The sequence below is a fragment of the Zootoca vivipara genome, chromosome 1, assembly GCF_965207765.1.
Source record: "Zootoca vivipara chromosome 1, rZooViv2.hap1.1, whole genome shotgun sequence".
NCBI lineage: Eukaryota > Metazoa > Chordata > Lepidosauria > Squamata > Lacertidae > Zootoca > Zootoca vivipara.
In genome coordinates this window covers 79,298,022-79,319,667 of record NC_142582.1, presented here as the reverse complement: position 1 = coordinate 79,319,667, position 21,646 = coordinate 79,298,022, and the positions used below count along the sequence as shown (strand labels likewise).

Here is a 21,646-nt window from a genome sequence, read left to right as displayed (position 1 = left end):
TTCTATGCTGGGCCCAGAAGAGAGGGCTTCCTTACTTTGGCAGCCCACTTGCTTTCTGTGCTTGTTGCATAGGACAAAAGGAGAGCTCCATCTCTCCTGTGCCAACCTGCTTACTAGCCTGCCTGCTCTCTCAGTGGCCAACTAGATGCCTATGGGATGCCCACATGCAGGACAGAGCATCCTTTAGAAAAATACTTGTATAGTGCAATTTCATGTCAAAGAAAAAAATATTAAAAATACATAGTTGACAACTTCTCTCTCTCTCTCTCTCTCTCTCTCTCTCTCTCTCTCTCTCTCTCTCTCTCTCTCTCTCTCTCTCTCTCTCTCTCTCATATCTATCTAGCTATCCACCCACACACCCACTATAAAAACAAGAAAAATTTAAACTTACTGATCACCAGCTAACTATTACAGTTGCAAGGTTAAAAGATATTCAGATGCATAAAGAAGTTCCTTCATTACTTACTTATTTAAATATTTACCAGCCACACTTTTGTATAAATGCACTATTGTGTGCCTTGATGTGTGCTTTTCAATGGACATCTCTTGAAAGAAGGAGCTGCTTTCTCCTTTGTATTATTTAAAGATGTCAGATCTTGGATCTTGGAATTTCCCAGCAACAAGACTAAAAGAAAGTTCTGGCACTAACCAGTGGAAATTTACAAAAGCCATTCCTTACCTCCTTCGACTGTTCACAGCAATGCAAACACCAAGTATCAATGCCAGTGCCAAGAGAGAAGCAACTACAATAAGCCAATCTGTGGGTGGAAGTTCGAGGGAGGGGGGAAAAACATGGAAACTTTTACTGGCTAGTCATCTGGATAGAGAGTTGACACAGTAGTTGGCATAGTATCATTAATAATCCCACTTTACTTCCTCAAAGGACCCATGCTTATTGTTTTCTTTCAATGTATGAAGCAACAGAGTGAGGTTTCCTCCCCTGCATGCCCATATAAATGGCAAAAAATAACTGTATGGAGAACATTTTGTGAGAAGTGGGAAGCATACAGAAACCTGATCATAACAGCTGGTACACAGCACTGCTGTGACTGAGAAAATGGCTGCTGGCTGTTTCCAGGTTCTTCCTTCGTTACGCTAAGACTTCTCCACAAGGCTGTGTATCCATATACAGTGGTACCTCGACTTACCAACGACTCGACAACCGAATTTTTCAACTTGCGATTTTTTTCGACATCCGAATGGAAACCGCAGCGGTTTTAGATAGGGTTTTTTCGACTTGCGAATTTTTAGATGGGGTTGCTTCGACTTACGAATTTTCCCGTTTCCAATGCATTCCTATGGGAAATCGCGTTTCCAATGGCGCTTTTTGACTTACGAAGTTTTCAACCTACGAAGGTGCCTTCGGAACGGATTAAATTCGTAAGTCGAAGCACCACTGTAACAAGGCTGCATGAAGGAAATACTTGCAAGGAACTAGCATGGTGCTGCAATATTATTTTTAAAGGTGGGTTCAGCCAGGTGCCTGTCCTGTACCCCCCCCATCTCTGACCCAGATGAGTTAGCAAAAACAATGGTGCTGAAAAGAAACAATAGTAGCTGCTGATTCCTGCTTCCTCACGGGGGTCTGTCTGTCAGTGCAACCAGCAACAATGACACTGAGGGAGACCAGTGAGAGCGACTTGCCCCTGGGCTCCCCAAGAACTGATAACTAAGTGCCTGTTTCCTGCTACACTGGCCTTGCAAATACATGACAAGAATGAAGCCACTTTATAATGAATCTAGTGGCCTATGTAGCCAAGTGTTTCCCTTGTCTGCCTGGTAGAAGATCCTGAAATGTAAGGTGACGGTCTTCCCGAGACTCACCGTCAATGAACCTTTAACTTACTTTCTCTGTGATTTACCCTAAGAACTTCTACATGCAAAGCATCTAGAGCTGTGGTTCCCGAAGTGGGGCACACACCCCGCACGGGGGCAATTTGAGAACGAGTTATTAACAGTTAATGGCCTTTTAGGCTTCCTCCCCGTGAATAGGAGTTCACTTTTTAAATAAGAAGAATTATAGGTCACCGGGGGAGGGGGGGAATCAGGATTTTAGAGATGCTTAGGAGGGGCATGGCCAAAAAAAGATTGATCTAGAGGCTCCCCACTTCCAGTGGTGGCAGTGAGAGGAGCAATCACAAACCAATAGGACTTTATAATAGACTTAAATGGCAAAAGTCAAGACACCAACCTGGTATGTCAGACATTCGTGGCTGGCTTTTTGGTGATTCCCCTGTCTGGTCAATGTGTGTCCCTCTTCCGGACCCCTTCTTCGGGTCATTTGGGTTAACACCTAGATAAAAAAAATAAACAAACACGCATTACTCACAAAACATTAGAGCTGTGTTATATAAATCTGGAGCCCTCGAGTTTTCACAGATAAATAAAATAAAATACATGATATTGTCATAACAAGGCCCTATTCCTTGACTTAAGAATGGTAAAGTACAGCAGTGCTTAAGCTCCATATAAACCAGTTTCCTTGGAGCTTTCATTTGGGTTTCTCCCTATCACACCTTGTTTGCCAACCATTTCAAAAAGCCTTCGTTTGTAAAATACAGTGGTACGAGACGAATGCCTCACGCATCAAAAAACTCACAAAACAAAAGCGCGATGTTTTCGGCGCTTCGCAAGACGAAGTTTTCTATGGCGGCGCTTCGCAAGACGAAGTTTTTCGGCGGTTTTTTTATTTGTTTGTTTTTGCCGCAGCAAACCACGCTTTGCAAGACGAAATTCTCGCTAGACAAAGCGACTCGCGGAACGAATTACTTTCGTCTTGCGAGGCACCACTGTATTGGCAGGCTATGCTAAGGGAAGGGAAAAGGGGGAATCCATTCTATGGAAATTGACATCAGTTTTCCAAGCCATGATAAAATGCTTTCTTCTTTTAAAGTTCCAGCTAGTGGTATATTTATTTTTTCTTTTAGCCCTGAATTTTGAGTTCTTCTGTGAAGTGTATCCCTGTAGCAATCAGGGTGAAACTGCCTTTCCATAACACCACATACACTTATCAAATGCATGCAAATGCCGTAGACGTTAGCTAATATCGCTATGTGTAATTGTTTGTAGTGATACTTATAGAAAAATGTATTAATCTGTTACTAATTTGAAAATAGTTCCCATAAGTGAGAATAGGGAGAAAAATCAACTAATCTCCAAAACAGGAGTGACAGAAAGATAGTTGAGAAACGATCACACACCTTCCTTCGACTAGTGCAAAAGTATTCGTTAAAATCACAGTTTGATCATGCATCTTTGCAAGAAGCCATGAAATAAACAGAATGTAATCACAGTAAGATTTCCATCTAAAAGCTACTTGTTTACACACCACATTCCCCCAGGATTTTGATGTATGGAAAAAGTAAAGGTTAGTTGAAGTTCCTGGAATTTATAACTCTTACTGGCAGTAGGAGATGATGGATGTCTGTCAGAACCACTGTCAATTTCAGGAAAAACTCCAGGTAATACATAATCTTGAGTGCCATTTACAACAGGCTCATCTTCAGTGCTCCATTCAGGACGCAATCCATGTAACTGTGGATCTTGTGTTGATTCTTCAGTTTCGGCTCCATCCCTTGAGACTACTGCTGTTGTAATGATGGTTGAATTAACTATTAACTATCAATTAACCTTGAATTTTGCAGAATTAAAACTGTTTTGTTTTGTTTACAAAATCCATACTATACTGAAAGTTTAAAAAGAGCAAAAATAGGGAAGGCACATATTGGTTGCAATGTTTCTGATCTGCTCTTGAAACCTTCCAGTAGTAATGGACAGAGAATCAAGTGAGCAACAGCCAGAAGCAGCTCAGATCAAAGCAGCATTGTATCTGAGGACCATTTGGCAAAAGATGCCACATTAGAGTGTGGAAATATTGCCTAATAATAAAATTCATGCATGGCTCCTGCTAACAAGCCCATTAACCCACACCATGCTTGGGAAGTAATGTGTTGTCATTTCCTTCCTTTTTTTCAAAACTTAAACAAACCCACTGACTCAAGTTCAGTCCGATTTTTATCTCTACTGAGATAAATATTCAATAAATGTGAAGCACACCAGTAGTTTGGAAAGCCCAAGCATATGCCAGGAACAACAAAGTGAACCGAATAATCAATATACCAGTTCTTATTACAGATATTAAGAGATGCTCTAATTGCCTACCTAAAAAGAAACACTAGCCACTGATACTAGGAAGGAAACAAGTCTCTAAAGTACACCAAAAACTTCAACACATTGCCATCTTTAAGCAAGCATCCTGCAAAATCTTACATCTTGGCATTAATACTGACATAAAGACAGTATATAAAGACATCATGTAGGAGATGTAACAACAGACAGTATAGATGCATTTTGAGAAGGATCATTAGCTTCACGATAGCAAAATGACATAATTGAAACAATAAATGCAAATATTTGCAGAACGGAACAGAGAAATCATTACCTAAATTGTTTTAGAAAATCACTCCCCTGTACATATAATACATACACACACACACACACCCCGCAAAAAAATAACATATGTGACAGGAATAGTTGGGAAATCGTCAATTTTATCACAACTCAAAATGTAATACTCCTTCGACAAGTTTATGTTGTGTAAACCTGCAGTGCCTGGCAAACAGACAAGTACTTCTCACAATCTTGGTGGCTATCAAAATGGTCATGGCTATCACAATCACATATGCTCCCTAGCCACAATTAAAGAATACTGTATTAAGTAGGGAATTTTGACAGGGAATTTTCAAAACTGAAGTTCAAAGATATGGAAATGTCATTAGGCTGCAACTACTTACAACTGATTTTATGACATTATTTTATGAGTTGATCTTCACATGGTACAGTCCCCAAGTAGCAACTTCAACACATTCCTTTTTACCAATAAGGGTCCTGGCCAAGGTAACAATTTAGTTTCTGTTCCTCGGCCTGTCAAATGGCATACCTTATATAAGTTCAGGATACCTGCAATTTAATTTTCTGTGTCTATTTTAAAATGGACACGAAAATTTACAACACGAGATTATCTCACCTAAGATAGACTAGACAGGGTTAAAAAGAATCCCACCACCATTCTACTGGATACCTGTATGATCAGTATTATTTTTTTGACTTATTCCTCTTCGAGGAACAATTCCAGGAACTAAGACATCTGCTGTTGATTTCGTCGTGTATTTGTCTTCATGACCCCATTGCCTCACTGGTTCTGGGGTTGAATCTTCTTTGGCCACATCTATGGCAATGGTAAATGAATTGAGATTGTAAAAATGGCAAAACTATTAACTGCTTTTCACTCTGATCCACTGACTTCTTACTCTACCAGCAGAATATTTCTATCCAAACAACATACTGGGGTGCCACATTTGCTACAATTCAGAAATTCCAAAAGACTTTGACAGTGATCTGGCTTCCCCCTTGGTTTTATTTTCTGACCCAACACCTGACATCACCAGTTGACACTGACAGTTGATTAGGCATGCAGGAAATTTCATAAACTTGACATTTGTGTTATATACTTTTGATGGAAGAGAAAACTATTCATGAGCTACACCCAAGTACTTGTCAGTTGTGGATGAGAGCCCACAATCTTCAACCTTCTGCTCTCTACTCACCACTTGCTTTCTCACACACTCATTTCAACTTTTCTACAGGTTTTAACTTGGGCTAATTTTATTATAAATCATGTCATAATTAAATGATCATAACAGCAAACACCATTATTTGACTCTGGGTGATTGGCATATGCAAATAATAATCATAATGAATGAGATATAAATAATTAAAATGTGAGACTCAATTTCAGAACCATATCTGTAAATTTTGTTTGTTTATGTTCTACAAGCTCTACACATGATCAGAAAATTATAGGCTGCTTTCAACTCCCAGAGGCTAGATCTAACATTCAAAAGTTAAAATCAGAGGATTTCCTAGGGCGTGAGACATCAATCCCAAAGCATCAGTCCCTCTCAAATTGCCCGAAAACAGCGACATTATGTTAAAATAATAATATTTTCAGGTTAGAATTCCAACCTGAAAATCTAGACATTAAACAACATTTCCATTTGGTGGAAAGGCGGGGTACAGATTTAAAGAACGATAAATACTTTGTTTCAAAAGCAGTGCTTCATTTCATGCATCGTGATGAAATGAATAGATTATTCAGTGCAATACCTGTTTGTTTGCTTTCACTATCTGAATCAACTCCCATCGGTATACCATCTCTAGAAGTATTTGTGGGATATATTTCTTCAGCATCCCAGCCTGGCTGATGAATGGGAGGTAATGGTTGTTGAGTTGAGTCTTCATGATCGTTGTGTATGACAGCTGTTTGGTGAATCAATGATGAACTTAGGTTTGGTCGTATTAAAATACAAAATGATGGCTTTTGCAAGCCACTCCCCTCCCAATAACTCACTGCGCAATGTTCTCAGCTTTACTCATATTTACATGCAATTACATTTCTTGTGCACCTGACATGTTCAACTATATTTACTGACTGAAAGTAAGAATCCAGTTGCGAGCAATGTGATTCCCACACCATCACCAATAACTACATAATTAAGAATGGATGCTTGTACCTATATGTGGAGTTTCATTTTCATGCACATAGTCAACTGAAGAAATAATTCCAGGTACAAAATAATCTGTTGACCTGCTTGAAGAATTTCTATGTTCATTGTTCTGGCTAGGATGTGCTTCTTGAGTAGAATCTTCATGGTCACTACCACCATTGGAGACCACAGCTGTCACAATATAGTTAGATCATTCATTCATTTCAATGCTTATGTGATCTATTATTAAATTGTTTACTGAGAGGCACATTACCTGGCCTTCTACTACACATGGATTAAAGTTACAAGAAAGGAGATTCCAGCTAAACATTAGGAAGAACCTTCTGACAATAGGAGTAGCCTAACATTGGAACGGACTCCCTTAGTAGGTGAGGGCCTCTCCTTCACTGGAGAGTGAAGCAGAGATTAGATGGCCAACTGTCGTGGAAACTTTTGTTGAGATTCCTGTGTTGCAGGGGCTTGGATCAGATGGCCTTTGGGGGTCCCCTCTAACTCTATAATTCTATGGTTATGTAGTGGGTGGCTTCTTTCTGAATAATGCATACATTAGCCCATCAGCATCCCTAAAGGGCATATTGATGGCGGAATTTCCTTCAAAATATTTCAACAAAACAGACTGGTTTAACAAAAAAAATTTGTATCACTACAAGACTATTCATGCACAGTTTTATTTTGCTTTTGTAACTTGGAGGTATAATGCCAAGTAGCCCTTCAGCCCTAGATTTATTTGTATTTTACCTGTCCTTACCACTCCACCACTAAATTGCTCCATTCATCTGTGGAACTGATGCTAAGTCAGGTCACTGTCATCCCTGGAAGTTGCAGCTATGGCATTTTATTTCTGTACTTTCTGCATTTATATAGCTACCGCATAACAGTGACTCACAAAAAACAACAACACACCACCTGGATTTAAAGGCTAAGTATGGAGAGTCATCTCCCGTAATTACTGACTGCTTTTAAGTGGGTTATGAATACCATTACAGTATTCTGTTGCAAATGAATGGAACTTTATTATCAACTGACAGAGAGAATGAGAGGAGTCGGGATAGCTCTTCAAATGGAGTATGGTGATAATGTGGCACATTTGAAAAACAATACAAATAACTGCAAATTTATTAAAGTTCTATTTTCTGGGAGGTACCTGTATGATGTGTCTCCTTTTCATGCTTTCCTTCACTTGAAAGAATAATTATAGGTGGGATATTATCCATAGTTGTGTTTGTGGTATCTTCATCTTCACTTTCCCACCCAGGATGCATTGCATGCCACTGTGGTTTTTGTGTGGTGTCTTCCTGCTTGCCATTATCACTGGAGGCAACAGCTGTTGCAATGATGGTTTGAATATTTTTCAAATGTTACATAGGTATCGTTCTTTTCATCAATTCTTACTAAGTGCTATGTGTCGTTGAACTGAATCAATATCCTATCAGGTTTTTAATTATGATTACGTTTAGTCTGATGGCATTTACTTACTATGATTTACAGTTCAAGTACCTTTCATCCAACACCAGAAGAATTAAAAGCCATTAGAATTCCCGTACTGGGAAGACACCTAAGGAGATGTTTCCATTTCAAGACTGCTTCAACTTGGAAGAGTTATTTCAGGCAGGAGATAATCCCAAAATCAATTTTCAGTAGCTACCAATATAATGACTGCAAAGCAGCAAACAAATTTTGCATACTTTTTTCATCACACCATGCTTCGTATGTTTAGTGAAAGTCCATTTATTTAAATGGAGTCAGGATTAAATCTTTACATAGCTTGAGATAGTTCCTAACTTATCTAGAGAGATTACAGTGGAACCTCGGTTTACAACTACCTCTGCTTATGAACACCTCTGTTTACGAACGCCGCGGACCCAGAAGTGTTTACATCTGGGTTCCACAGCGTTGGATGCGCAGATCGCGCATGCGCAGAAGCGATCTGCGCTGTGCGTGCACAAAAGCACTCCATCGGCGCTTCGTGCATGCACAAAAGCGTGCCTTCGTGGAGCGAATGCCTCCGTTTACGAACGCCTCCATGGAATGGATTGCATTCGTAAACCGAGGTTCCACTGTACTGAAAAAAAGAAGTAAAATGTTTTTATTACTTTTCCAGTCAATACCTGTATCTGAACGTTCATTTTCATGCTCACTTTCAGCTGCATGAAGAATTCCAGGCAGCAAATGATTTCCAGATGTGTTTGTGAGATGTTTTTCTTCATTATCCTGTCCAGAATGTTCACTGTGCAACATTGTATCCTGACCGGCATCTTCATAGTCAGTGCTATCACTGGAGACTACTGCTGTTACAAAGATGGCTGGGTCAGTTTTGAATTCTCTGCTTTCACATGTGCTTCACTAAACGCAATTCTACTTAGCCCTAACATGGAAAGTGGAAATCAGTAACCACCTTAGCCGTTTTAGATGAGACAGAACTATAGCTCTATCCAAAGTGTATTCTGTGGCTATAAAATCTACATGAAAAACTGTATCTAATTTAGCCGAAAGATTTAATGATAATGAATCATTGTACCTGTATGTGCCATTTCCTTTTCACTCTCTTTTTATTCTGAGGAATGATTCTAGGTGGTTAATTAATTTTAGATACATTTGCAAGGTATTTATTGTCACTGTCCCAGCCAAGATCATATACAACCATCTCTGCTTCATGAATCTTTTGAAGCCTCTTGTCTGGGAAAGCAAATCTTTCTGCCATAGGACTCATTTTGCCAGACTCTGGAGTATTTATAAAGAGGAATCTTTGTAGTTCATTCCAACAGCTGTTATAATAATGTCTGAATCTGTTTTAAAAACAACGAATGATAGCAAATGGTAGCCTTATAAAGACTAGACCCATTAAAATCAATGGACTGGAATAATTTAAATCCATGAATTTCAGTGGGTCAGCCCTTGATTTAGTTAGACAATACCCTATGTTAGGAGTCTCCTCCTCATAATTATTTGAGGCCCAACTTATCTAGCTTTACAGGCACTATCAGAATTTCAGGTGAAGTCAATTAAAATATTAAGTTAAGCAGTATTAATTATTAGGTTAAGACTGAACTCCATATGCATTGTCAAAGTACGGTAATAAATTCCATCTGGGGAAACAATAACCTCTAATCTAACATGCCACATTTCTCAAATTCTTTTTCCAAAGAAGTATGCATGGCTTCATCTTTAAGCAGACTTCAACCCAAGAAGATTTCAAAAAAGTTTCTGTTTTGTTTAGAAATTTGCTGATGTGCTATGCAAGCTTGCTACTATTTTCTTGTGGGTTTGGGGTTTTCTAAATTGTTTTTAAATTATTGTTTGATCTTGAGTTTACATATTTGTCAGCCATCTTGTGGAAGTTTTCTTTTTCTTTTTATGTTCTGAAAGGCGACTATACATTTATTAAATGAATTTAAAAAGTATAGAAAAGTTTAACAATGCAGAATTTTCTTTTTTCTTCCTAGTACCCGAATGAGATATTTCCAAATCCTCTTCATGCTTGTTTATGCTTGAAATGAGACCAGGCATAATTCCATTTCTAGATGTATTTGTAGGATATCTGTTTTCATTGCTCCCACCAGGATGGAACTCATTAATCAATATACCGTGATTATCAGTCTTCACGGTTAATCTCACCCATGGAGACCACAACTGTTACAATGATGACTGAATCAATCACAATTTCACTATCACACCCATGTTATGTAGATTAAATAATTTTCTTAAGATGTATCAGTAGTCAAGGCTGCAATCCTGATTCATGCTGACTTCATAGGAGTCAGGATTACACCCTTCGTAGGAAATAATAATTAATGATTGGGGCTGAATAGAACTTTTCTGAGATATACCTGTATAAATGGATTCATTTTTTTGCTCATTTTCACTTGGATGAATAATTTCAGGCAGTGTCTCTTTGCTAGATGAGTTTGTGGGGTATCTTTCTCCATTGGACCATTCAGGATATATGCCATGAGATGGTGGGCCTTGAGTGGATTCTTCAACTTTCATCCCATCATCTGCTTTTGTGGTGAAGTATTTTGTTAATTTAATATATGCAGAACCACTGTCTATTGTACATGCATCTTGCAGTTCAATTTGAATCCAACTACATTGGGGGCACTCAAGGTAAAAGGGTGCCTTTTAGGCAATTGTTTATCTGCCACAAAGTCAAGATTCTCTATTACCACTTTTAGTATAAGCACTTTTCAATTAAAAAAATAACCAGTTCATATTTCAGTTAATTCATTTTAGTTAAATCCTTTGAAACAATATCTTATCTATTATGTAAATGTGAAGCAAGCATTTTGTATTTCACAGCTATAAAATGATTTTGGTTTTAGTGAAACGGTATGAAGACGACATATTTTGTTCATTTCTTATTTGCAGACAGCTTGGTTTCTAAAAAAAAATGCTTGCATTTTGACTTCCTCACAGACACATGCTGTTCATGGCACAACTACCAAGTATCTGTAAAAACGAATTTGTTCTTTCAATGTTGTGACGGTAAAGCAGGCAACAGAAATACAAATTAGTAAATACTGTAGATAATTTTGGTGATGTGGAGTATTTTCTACTTGAAGAAACGCTAAAACAACAGTAATAGGCCGCATCTACACAACAGAGGCCCAAGCAAAATAATTGTGTGCAAAGCACTATGACACTAATATTCTTGGTGTCAGAGATTGAATTATATTGGGGTGGTGGTGTCAAGATGAAATAAAATTAATATGATATGAAGCCCTGCTTAGATGATGAAAGGTGACTTATCTGTTTGAATTGAATAGTGGCTCTTCTCAAAGCTACCTCTTTTTAATACTTACCGGTAGGTGCCTCTGATGCAAAAGAACATAGGTCCACCATTCTTAACACTGACTGAGGTAGCAGGACAGAGAAATGTGTGTAGGAGCCTGCAGAAGGGATGGCGCCATTTGGAGGTTGGGCCTCCATGGACTGGTGGTAATGCCATCCATTATTGGGAATGCTAACAATCCATTATTGATGGAAGGTTTTGTCAGACTTATCTTAGTGCCCTAATACTGGAATACTAGGAATTCACTTTAAAGGGTAGCAAGAAGGCCAAAATATATGTGAGATGCAGGTCTGTGAATGTAGCTGCCATGTAAGGGGCAGGTGAACTGGATCAGAACCATGACATAGGAAGGGCTGCTGCTTTCCTCCTGTGCAATTACCACAATAAAAATTGTTTCCGTTTCTGAAGCCATGTTTCACCCCAAATGGAGAAGTATTAGAGCACAGTTCTAAGAAAGGCTGGACTTCTTGCTGAGACATAAAAGCCTTCCTATTCGCTGACATAAAAGAGAAATAGAACTGAACATAAGAAGATTACATTAACATCCAGCAGGCAGTACCTGTCTGAGAATGTTCATTGTCACGATCCTTCTCACTTTGAGGAATAAGTGTTTCTAGGACACCAATGATCGTTCTGTTTGTGGCAGAACCACTTCTCCGCCCAGGTTTGCCCACTGTTGATAACTGATCTTGATGTGATTCTTCATGTCCAGCACTTTCATTGAAGGCTAGAACTATTGTAGCAATGATAAATAATGCAGGAATCAGTAACTCAATATTTTGGATTTCCTTGTGTTTAGTAGATAGTGAGTGACTCAACAAGTTCTGTGTGTGAACTCCAATGGAAACAGACTTCCCCAATTGTTTCACCATAGGATGGAAACCTTATTTATGCATGTAGAATCGCCACCTCAACAGAAGTTAATAGGGAAGCCCATTCTGCCTGTCAGAACTCTCACCTCAACAAGGAGTCACTGTACTGATGTGGTTATTTGAATCAGTATAGTGTAGTTCAAACCTTCCATGGCTTGACTCAGTGGCAGAGAATCTGCTTTGCATGCAGAAGGCCCCGGGTTCAATCTCTAGCATCTCCACATAGGAAAGACTCTGTCTGAAACCTGGTAGAGCTGCTGCTAGTCAGTGTAGACTGTCTATCTTGAGCTAGATGGACCAGTGGTGTGACTCAGTATAAGGCAGCTTCCCATGTTTGAGATGGTATGCTAATCACTAGTTGGTGCAAGAAGAGGTATAATTTTATCATTTTATATAATTTTTCTTTTTATGTGGAAATGGATAGAATGACTAATGCACAAACCAATTAGGCCAAAATGTTTGGATGAAAATTCAGTCTTTTTACAGAATCAGCTACTTCCAATGAGTTCAGTAGGCTTACATCAGCTTAAACCCAGATTCTTCAATTTGCATACTGTAGCAATAAGTCTGACAACCAATACAACTCGAGCTGCTGCATCGCCACAACAGGGATAGAACACCAATAATTTCAGAATAACCATACAGCAAAGTGGTCTTGATTTATACCTCTGTGTTCTCACACACGGCACAGTCAATATTCAGATTAATATTCAGTTAATATTCAGTCAAACAACTGGCCCATCAAGCCCAGTACAGTCTACTTTTAGATATTTCTACAGGTTTACTAGCAAATGGTATAAACATAAATTTGATCTGTATGACATATATGGGGTACGTTTGACACTGATAATAGATTGTACCTATCTATTTGAAATGTAACTAAAAATAATGGGGAAAGAATGGCTAGGAAAGCAAAACTGTCAACAGTTTGGAACTCACATCTCTAATATATGGAAGAATAACTAAAGGAAACTCACGACAGTCCCCCCCCTTCCTGTGACTAAAAGTTCTATTTTTAAGTAAGGTTAAACAACATTTGTCCAGAAACCTGGATCAGGAAATGAAACCAAACAATCCAAATGAAAATCTAATTCTACAGTTCACTATTGGTTCTGATACCTGTATGGTGGGAAGATCCTTCCTCCATAGTTCTTTCTCTTTCACTTGATGGAACAAGCGCTGGATGCAATACGTCTGAAGCCGTGGTTGTGGGTAATGTGTCTTCAGTTTCTAATCCAGAGAGAGCACCATCTAGTGGATTCTGAGTTGAGTCTTCCTGCTTGAAGAAATCATCACTGGAGGACCCAGCTGTTATGATGATGTTTTGAATCAGTTGCAGTGTTATGCTTGCTGAACAACCATCCAGATTGTTCACTTTATCTTGTTAAACTAGACATGGCTTGCTTTTTCAATTATGTGCATAAGCAAGAGGAGGAGGAAAGTAGATAATTTTTCTGGAAAGTATTGTTGAATTCACAGCCACCCATTGTCATCACCTCGATTATCAGTAGTTGCTGATTTTCCAGACAGTGCCCCAGAGACCAGTAGGAATAGCGGAAAGGAGTGTAACAGTATTAAAGGCAGAAAAGATGTGACAACAGCTTGCACCTTTAACTGATCTATCAAAGGTCTTTGATAGATGAAAGGCTTTGTGCCATCTGAAATCACAGCACCATCTTAAGTCCATAAACTTTCTCTTTCTTGTCTTCTTTTTCTTCTTCCCTTTTCTTTGAAATTGTACTTTTAGAATATGTTTAGACATTCATTCCAGGCACTAAGGCCAAATGCTGTGATAGATGATGTTGGTTCACACATTCAACTTGAAAAAAAAATATCTTGGCTGGCATTTTGAGCCAGATGTAGTTCAGCCATTTCAGCATAGCCTTATACAGTTCTAAAGGTGCTGCTGTTTATATCCAAGGAAACTGTCAGAAGCGTCTTGAGGTACCACCACCACATCACCAGATTTTTCCTTCAGAGTCAAACCTTTTCCCAGCATTTAGCAGGAAGCATAATGTGTGGAACATTATGATGACTGCCTGAGATCAGACTGAGAGAACATGCTTTAGATTTTGAGAAACAACACCAAGCCCACAGAAAGCCCTATGGAATAGGAAAGCAAGGTAGACCCCAACTGTCAGAGAAAATGCTAATACATTTCCATAGTAAACCAAACCAAAATTGCAATGCAAGTTGTGTTTGTGTTTGTATAAGTGCCATTTATTCATCTTTCATCCCCTAATATTGCAATCGTCCTCTAATGTTGGCAGATCTATGCCCTTGGTTTCAAAAGATCTGTTTCATGTGTTTGTATAGCAGTTTAAATAGTTCTTTCTTTAAAACAAAACAAAGCATCACAAAATGTGCTCATGTTAGCTCCCAACTTTCTAAATAAGGAACTGATCTGAGCCAATTTTGTGAAGTCTACAAGCACTGGCTACTTGAAAAACACAGTGGCAACTTGATTGGGTATGGGCCAATCAATCTCATCATGTTTCTATACCAACTTTTACTGGCTGCGTGTCTGATCTATGTGTACTTTAGCACTGCCAAACTCCCTTTGTGTAGCACTGAATTGAGGCCGACGTGGTTACAGATGACAGCACTTTCAAAAATACTGCTTTAAGATATGGTTAGACAGGCATGGCATGTTGGTTTGGAACTTCTGCAAATTTCAGGGAACTTTGGAGTATAAAATAAATTCAGATTTGGGATTTGTGACTCACTCTTGCTTAGCCAAAGCCAAATAACACGTGAGCTTTGGGTTTCATGGTTTTGTTAAGATTTAACAGAACACATCGGGGGGGGGAAGGCTTTCAAATGTGTGGCTCTGCTTTCTTTTTTAAAAAGTAATCACAGCATATTATCTGCAGATGTAGTAGCAGATATACTACAGATGTAGCAGCGCACCATGATTCTAGTTATTAACTAACTTCTAGACCAGGCATAGGCAACCTTGGCTCTCCAGATGTTTTGGAACTACAACTCCCATGATCCCTGACCGCTGGCCCTGTTAGCTAGGGATCATGGGATTGTAGTTCCAAAACATCTGGAGAGCCAAGGTTGCCTATGCCTGTTCTAGACTTTGATACTGTGTGAGTTGATGCTGACATGAAAGAGGTAGTGTCAAGATCATGCTTTAGTAGTCATACCAGTAGCTGTTGAATAATGTTCATCATCACCTAGAGGTAGCACATCCTCCCTTGTGCCATTTGTTGAATATTTGACTTCACTGTCTTTTTCAGAGTGTACACCATGCAGAAATGAATCATGAGCGGCGTCATCATGCTTGACATCTTTGGTGGAGACCACAGCTGTTGTGACAATAGTTGAATTGATATTTATTTGACTATATTCTATACTACCACCAACCAATTAACATTGGTCTTATTTCATGGATATAACACATGGGTATAACATAAGCCATCTATATTGTACAGGTATTTTAATGCACAGCTTACATATCCATGTCGTTTCATCTTTAGCATCAAGTGGAGACTTACAGGTATGTGAGAGCCCTCTGAAATTCACCATCGCAGGCACAACAATTTGAAATGAAACCCAATATTTTACAATGGACACATGTCCATTGAATGCCATCAAATACTGAATAAATAAACATCCATGAATCAGCAGTTATGTCCTCTTTAGATTGTAAATGTTCACTCTGGCTGAAAACTGCTGCAAGAGTAGTAGATCTGCAAGCAAATCCCACGTTAAGGGACAGAAAAATTTCCCAAATGAGAATTTTTCTAGTTTCTGTTTCAGAAGTGGCAATGAATGGCTGCCAATTGCTAATGTAATATTGGGAAAGTTTGGAAGTTTCAAAGGTTTTGTTCTATTTACTTAAACACAAGTAAAATAAATATGCTAGGTTAGATAACCATGTAGGTCATCAGGAAATTTTCTGATGCAATCACTTCTGGAAAACCCACATCAATGGGCAAATGTCAGGATCATTGCCCTCAAATGTCTTGGAAAAATAGAATTTTGGAAACTTAACATTTGACTTTTGCTTTTAGATGATGATTTCATGAGAGTGGCAGAGACAAATTCTGCATTTATTTTAAGTTCAGGTGGGCAATTGCAGAATAGTGCCACTAGTTTTGTACTACTGCTGAAGAAAATTGCAATCATGACCACTGATGAGTTTCAGAGATCATTACAAAAATCCAAACTCAACCCTTCTGTTGCCATCAAGTGCTATGCATACTAACCTTTCCATTTATAACCAAAGGTTGCCATTAAAACAAAAACTGGGATTGGTTCTGTGCTTTGAACAGCAACTTGATACAGAAAAGTAAGGGTACTTCCACACTGTTGTTATTCCTGGGTGCTGCTCAGTCATGTATCAACAAACTCAGGTTATACAATTAAAGCAGGTTTGGCACTCTTGTGCAACAAATCTGCTTCTCCTAAAAATCAGACTTACCAGTAAATGCAATGGAAAGTGTGGGATAACAATGGCTTTATTAAATAAAAATAGTAAATAAGTAAGGCTGTTGCTAAAGGCACAAAAATATATGTCTCCAACTACTGTATGAAATTATGTTGGTAAACAGTAAAAAAAGTTTTTATCCACAGATTTTTTTCCTTTGAAATGCACTCTTTGATTTATGATTTGCTTTGCTTCACTATGGAAGAACTATAGCAAAATGCATGATTCATACAATGCAATGAGACCCACTACACTTCTGAGAGATACAAATGGATACAAGCCGCTTGACTGATTTCACTAAATTGCATTTTCCACAATTAAGATAAAGAATAATCCAGGAAGATATGCACAACATATGTTAATTTAACATATAACTTGATGCTTGTTGCTAAATCCAAAGAATAGCTTCTACCACCACCACAAACCAACCAGCATCTCACCATGGCAAAATAAATCTGACCTCAAAGACTACCTGTGCACATATAACATGAATGACAAAAGTCAAAGCCTAGAGTTTAAATGTATTGAGGGGAATGGTACCTTTCTAAATACAACTGAAGGCACCAGCACACTTTGCAATGTACTCATATCACAGAGATAATCCAGTGCAAAAGAAACCAAAGTACTTTAGGGATGTTTACCAAGGAAAACGTAGTTTCATAATATGCATTCCTAGGACAAATGCCTAACAGACTCCAATGCGAAGAGGTACGGCAACTCAGAGCTAAATGAAGCTCAAGCATAAAACACAAAATGAGACTTTTGTTTGTAAGTATGCACCCGAGTTTCCATTTCCAGACTAAGCCAATAGGCATAGCTGTCAAGTTTTCCCTTTTCTCGCGAGGAAGCCTATTCAGCATAAGGGAATTTCCCTTTAAAAAAGGGAGAACTTGACAGCTATGCCAATAGGATTGTGCCAATATCATATGCAAACACGAAGTCCTGCTCCCAGTTTAGGATATGCATAGAAATAATGGCAGAGTAAAATAAGTCATGGGACTCAATTAAACCTTCTTTGGTTAGTGTTGTCTATTATTAAGCAGTAATCTTCCACTATATCCAGAATTGCATTACAACATTATGAATTAATTTTGGATTCGATGCTGTTGTATTTCTGAATTATGTATGGTGCAAACTATTCCTTATAGATTATCATTTATTACTTCTAGAGTGCTTAATATGTACACATACATCCAAATTCCACCGTTTACTGAGACACATCTAATGACTTTCATTATAGCGCAGTGCATACATGACAGGAATTAATGCTTACTGGTTTTTGATGGCCGAGGTTCGTTATCACCACTGCTGTTCCATTCAAGAACTGTTTCAGGATTTAAGTGCCCAGACCCTTCTCCATTGTGATCATCATCATCACCATCACCATCATCATCATCGCCACCATCATCATCATCAACATCATGATGTTCTTCAGAACTCTTATCTAGTGATTTGATTATGTAAACCTACGGTAAGCTTTTAATATTATTATCCATTTCCCAATCACCAAAGTAAGAATTATCCATCCTTATCCTTGTCTTTATTATTTGTGTTAGTGTTTTCAGAACTCCTCGTTAGAGGTGAATAATGAGCAAGAAATTAATAATGTGTAATAGATTTCTTGGGTGGAAATAAAACAACCTGTGGTGGCGGTGCAACAATGTACAGTGGACATAAAATCAGTGAGAGTGTCTGTGATCCAGTGCAAGAAGATGGTTGAGTTAGTTACAGTTGTCTTGTATCACTGTAATACACATGGCATTGTGAGTGATATAATAAAGAGACGAGAGAGCATTTACAAGGCGCTCAATACACCAGGATATGGTCCTGGGAGGCACTGCAAGATCCCTTGGATCCCACTAGAGAAAAGTTGGAGCTTTGAATACAGGTGATTTGACAAGAATCTCAGGGGAAATGCTATATTCTTACTCAGGCATAGGCAAACTCCGGCCCTCCAGATATTTTGAGACAGTTTCACAGAAGTTAGACACAGCACAAGAGAATTTTCAGTTTATGCGTCCCACTGCCAGCACAAATAATGGAGCTGGCATTAAGAACAACCAATGGATAATAAGAAATAAAATTATTCACGAAGCAACCCAATATTAGGATGCTTTGAGGAGTTATTAAAAGAGCAGGGGATCTCAGCAATACATACATGTAGCAATAGAGGATGCGTATTCAGTCCAAATGAATATTCGTGCATATTCAGTTCCTAAGATTTCAGACTAAGTGGGGCTTTATTGAATAGAAAAATCCTTACAGAATATGGGGCTGTTTTCTACAGTCAACACACTACTTCTGATGTTGCCATTAAATTTGTATTCTAGGCAATTATAAATGATTGTTAGCAGTTAATTTTTTTACCCCAAGTTCCTTCAATGGGATGGTGCACCTCCTTAAAATCAATAGTGGTGGACATTTCCTCATGTGAGTTGTGATGAGGGCTGACAGCTGTTCAGACAACAGAGGAATGAGTTATGGTATTTTTATTTGTTAAGCTAACATTTCCCAGCTAAGCTACTATCCATCAACACCTTCCTGAATAAACAACTTGCCTGCCAACAATAAGATTAATAAAAGGAAGGGAGAAAGAGGCTTAACAGTTAGGTGTTTGGTGCTTAATTCAAGAAAGAGGTGTCTGTTCCTATAGTTCTTGCATTGACTTCTCACAGGAATTGAAAACCTTGTAGTATTTATCAAAATCAGAAGAGTTTATTTATACACTAGAGAGAAGTTAGCTTGGGGCATGGAAAAAGAGCAGGACATTGATAAAATAAAGCCAAATATACGTAATATTAACAAATAAGGAAGCAAAATAAAGTGGAGGAAAAATTAAGTGAGGGTATTGAATCCCTTTATTTCAATTGTGGTGTATCTACAAGCCATTTTAGTGAATCCCAAAGTCCTTACATCCATCCACCAACGTTTTACCGTATGTATTTTTGTGCTTACAATGGGTGGAATCGAATCAGGGCACTTACAATAACAGAAGGGTTTTGATTCAGCAGGTGCCTCTGCTAAAGGACGGGGAGGGCAAAAGATTTTTCCCAATTCACTCTTCGTCCTGCAATCCATCCTCACAGTAGCTTATACTGTGTTTTGGAAGGTACCTCAAGTTTCTGGAGCTGCTTTTCAGGGGCACTGTGGAAGGGATCAGCAAATGTTTCCTCCTCTCAACCACTGGATCAAAAGCCCTTCCATGAGCTCAGGGAAGGGCATGAAAGAGGATTCCTTTCTTTCTGTATGTATGCAAAGGGTTGCCCTTTTAAAACACCTTATTGACTATACAGTCATACCTCGGTTTAAGTACACTTCGGTTTGAGTATTTTCAGTTTAAGTACTCCACGGACCCGTCTGGAACGGATTAATCCACTTTCCATTACTTTCAATGGGAAAGTTCGCTTCAGGTTAAGTACGCTTCAGGTTAAGTACAGACTTCCGGAACCCATTGTGTACTTAAACCGAGGTACCACTGTATAATTTTGTATCTGATTATGAATTTCTTCTGTTTAAACCTTGCATAAGAGAAAAATAGGACAAAGTGTCAGACCAAAAAGCACTGCTCACAAAGCTGTCCTCAAAAGATCACTAAGGGAACTGGATCCAATAAAGTCATTTACCCATTTTCTGTCTCTCATTTCCCATTGCTAATTGGCCACAGTAAGCTGCTATTTTTTATTCCTGTTTGCAACTTTGATTTGGTTTAAAGAGAAATGTCAAGCTGATGTGGTCAAGAATCCTTAAACAGGGAAAAGTAAACACAAGGCTTTGTGTGTTTGTTATAGGCTACAGAAAGATCAGTTATAATGACTGTTTTCTGGTCCATGGTAACGCCAGAACTGTCTAATAATGCTGGACTATGGTTTAGTGCTACATTCATGAGCAAGAAAGAGCTGCCATGAGCCTTGCACTTTCCTTCTGCCCCTTTCTGATCACAGGGAGAATATTTATTTTCGTTTTCTGAGAAACCTGGCTTGCCATTATGTAGGAACCAGGGACAGTGGTTTAAGAGACGCTGTGGTTATTTAAACAAGCCTGGTTCATAACACAAGGTTTGAAGTTGGCCTGTTCAGAAACTGATAAGAGTTTGGTTTACACCAGGCATCCCCAAACTTCGGCCCTCCAGATGTTTTGGACTACAATTCCCATCATCCTTGACTACTGGTCCAGTTAGCTACGGATCATGGGAGTTGTAGGCTGAAACATCTGGAGGGCCGCAGTTTGGGGATGCCTGGTTTACACCAATCTCTGGTTCATATGTTATCAGTTAAGATTCTTTGAAACTGGAACTAAATGCTCCAGAAACCTTCTCCCTGCCACATGAAAGGAGAGTAGAAAACAAGCATGCCCAAGACTCACAGAAGCTTCCTTCACTTTGTGCATGGTTTGTGCACCTAAACCATGGCTTATCATTATGTGCAAATGCAGTGAATGTGAAAATTATCTAGGTTATACCAGGCTACAGTATAATACCAGGCTAATGTATCACAGTGCAATAAAATTGTTAAGAGTAATGAAGAAAGTCAAAACAATGCCTTTCTGGATTCAGAATATGACTGGCAATTACAGCAGTGAATGTTTTGACAAGATAATGATTTCATGTCAACGGGCTTTTGTGACAGTTCTCAGAAAAATATAGCTATGAGGTTTTAATTGGGGCCTAAAGGAGGAGAAGTGGAAAGGAGAAAGCCGTGACTAAATTATAATTATTGAAAATAATGACAAAGCAAATGGAAGTGAGTACAATGCAAGACTATGGAAGTAGTTCCTCTCCTACAGTTTACATGGGGGAAATACCTGATATAGTTTACACAGCAAAGATTTTACCCTAATTCTTATTTTCACAACTAACTTTTATCCATTATCGCGTATTTCTAAAACAATTTTAAAAGGATCCATATTTTTTAGAAGTATTTGAATTGAGCACAGTGCTGCACAAGGCCTCCCATATTGCACATTGCAAGGAAAGATGTGTGTG

General features: G+C 38.6%; 1 protein-coding gene across 25 annotated transcripts in view; it reads right to left on the bottom strand.

The window, feature by feature from the left end:
* CD44 (CD44 molecule (IN blood group)) overlaps nucleotides 1–21,646 on the bottom strand; it is a 70,293-nt gene that overhangs the window by 1,611 nt on the left and 47,036 nt on the right. For 2 of the 25 annotated variants that reach the window (XM_035116329.3, XM_088668928.1), the window contains 14 exons: nucleotides 19,033–19,119; nucleotides 17,939–18,109; nucleotides 15,380–15,541; nucleotides 13,347–13,535; nucleotides 11,915–12,088; nucleotides 10,394–10,564; nucleotides 8,675–8,854; nucleotides 7,711–7,890; nucleotides 6,573–6,737; nucleotides 6,166–6,318; nucleotides 5,081–5,227; nucleotides 3,402–3,587; nucleotides 2,192–2,293; nucleotides 680–758 (listed from right to left, as the gene is read on the bottom strand). In XM_035116329.3, coding sequence (XP_034972220.3) covers nucleotides 680–758; nucleotides 2,192–2,293; nucleotides 3,402–3,587; nucleotides 5,081–5,227; nucleotides 6,166–6,318; nucleotides 6,573–6,737; nucleotides 7,711–7,890; nucleotides 8,675–8,854; nucleotides 10,394–10,564; nucleotides 11,915–12,088; nucleotides 13,347–13,535; nucleotides 15,380–15,541; nucleotides 17,939–18,109; nucleotides 19,033–19,119 — 2,146 coding nt within the window. The remainder of the gene's footprint in view (nucleotides 1–679; nucleotides 759–2,191; nucleotides 2,294–3,401; nucleotides 3,588–5,080; nucleotides 5,228–6,165; nucleotides 6,319–6,572; nucleotides 6,738–7,710; nucleotides 7,891–8,674; nucleotides 8,855–10,393; nucleotides 10,565–11,914; nucleotides 12,089–13,346; nucleotides 13,536–15,379; nucleotides 15,542–17,938; nucleotides 18,110–19,032; nucleotides 19,120–21,646) is intronic. The other 23 variants (XM_035116355.3, XM_060274863.2, XM_060274841.2 and 20 more) reach the window with 22 other exon arrangements.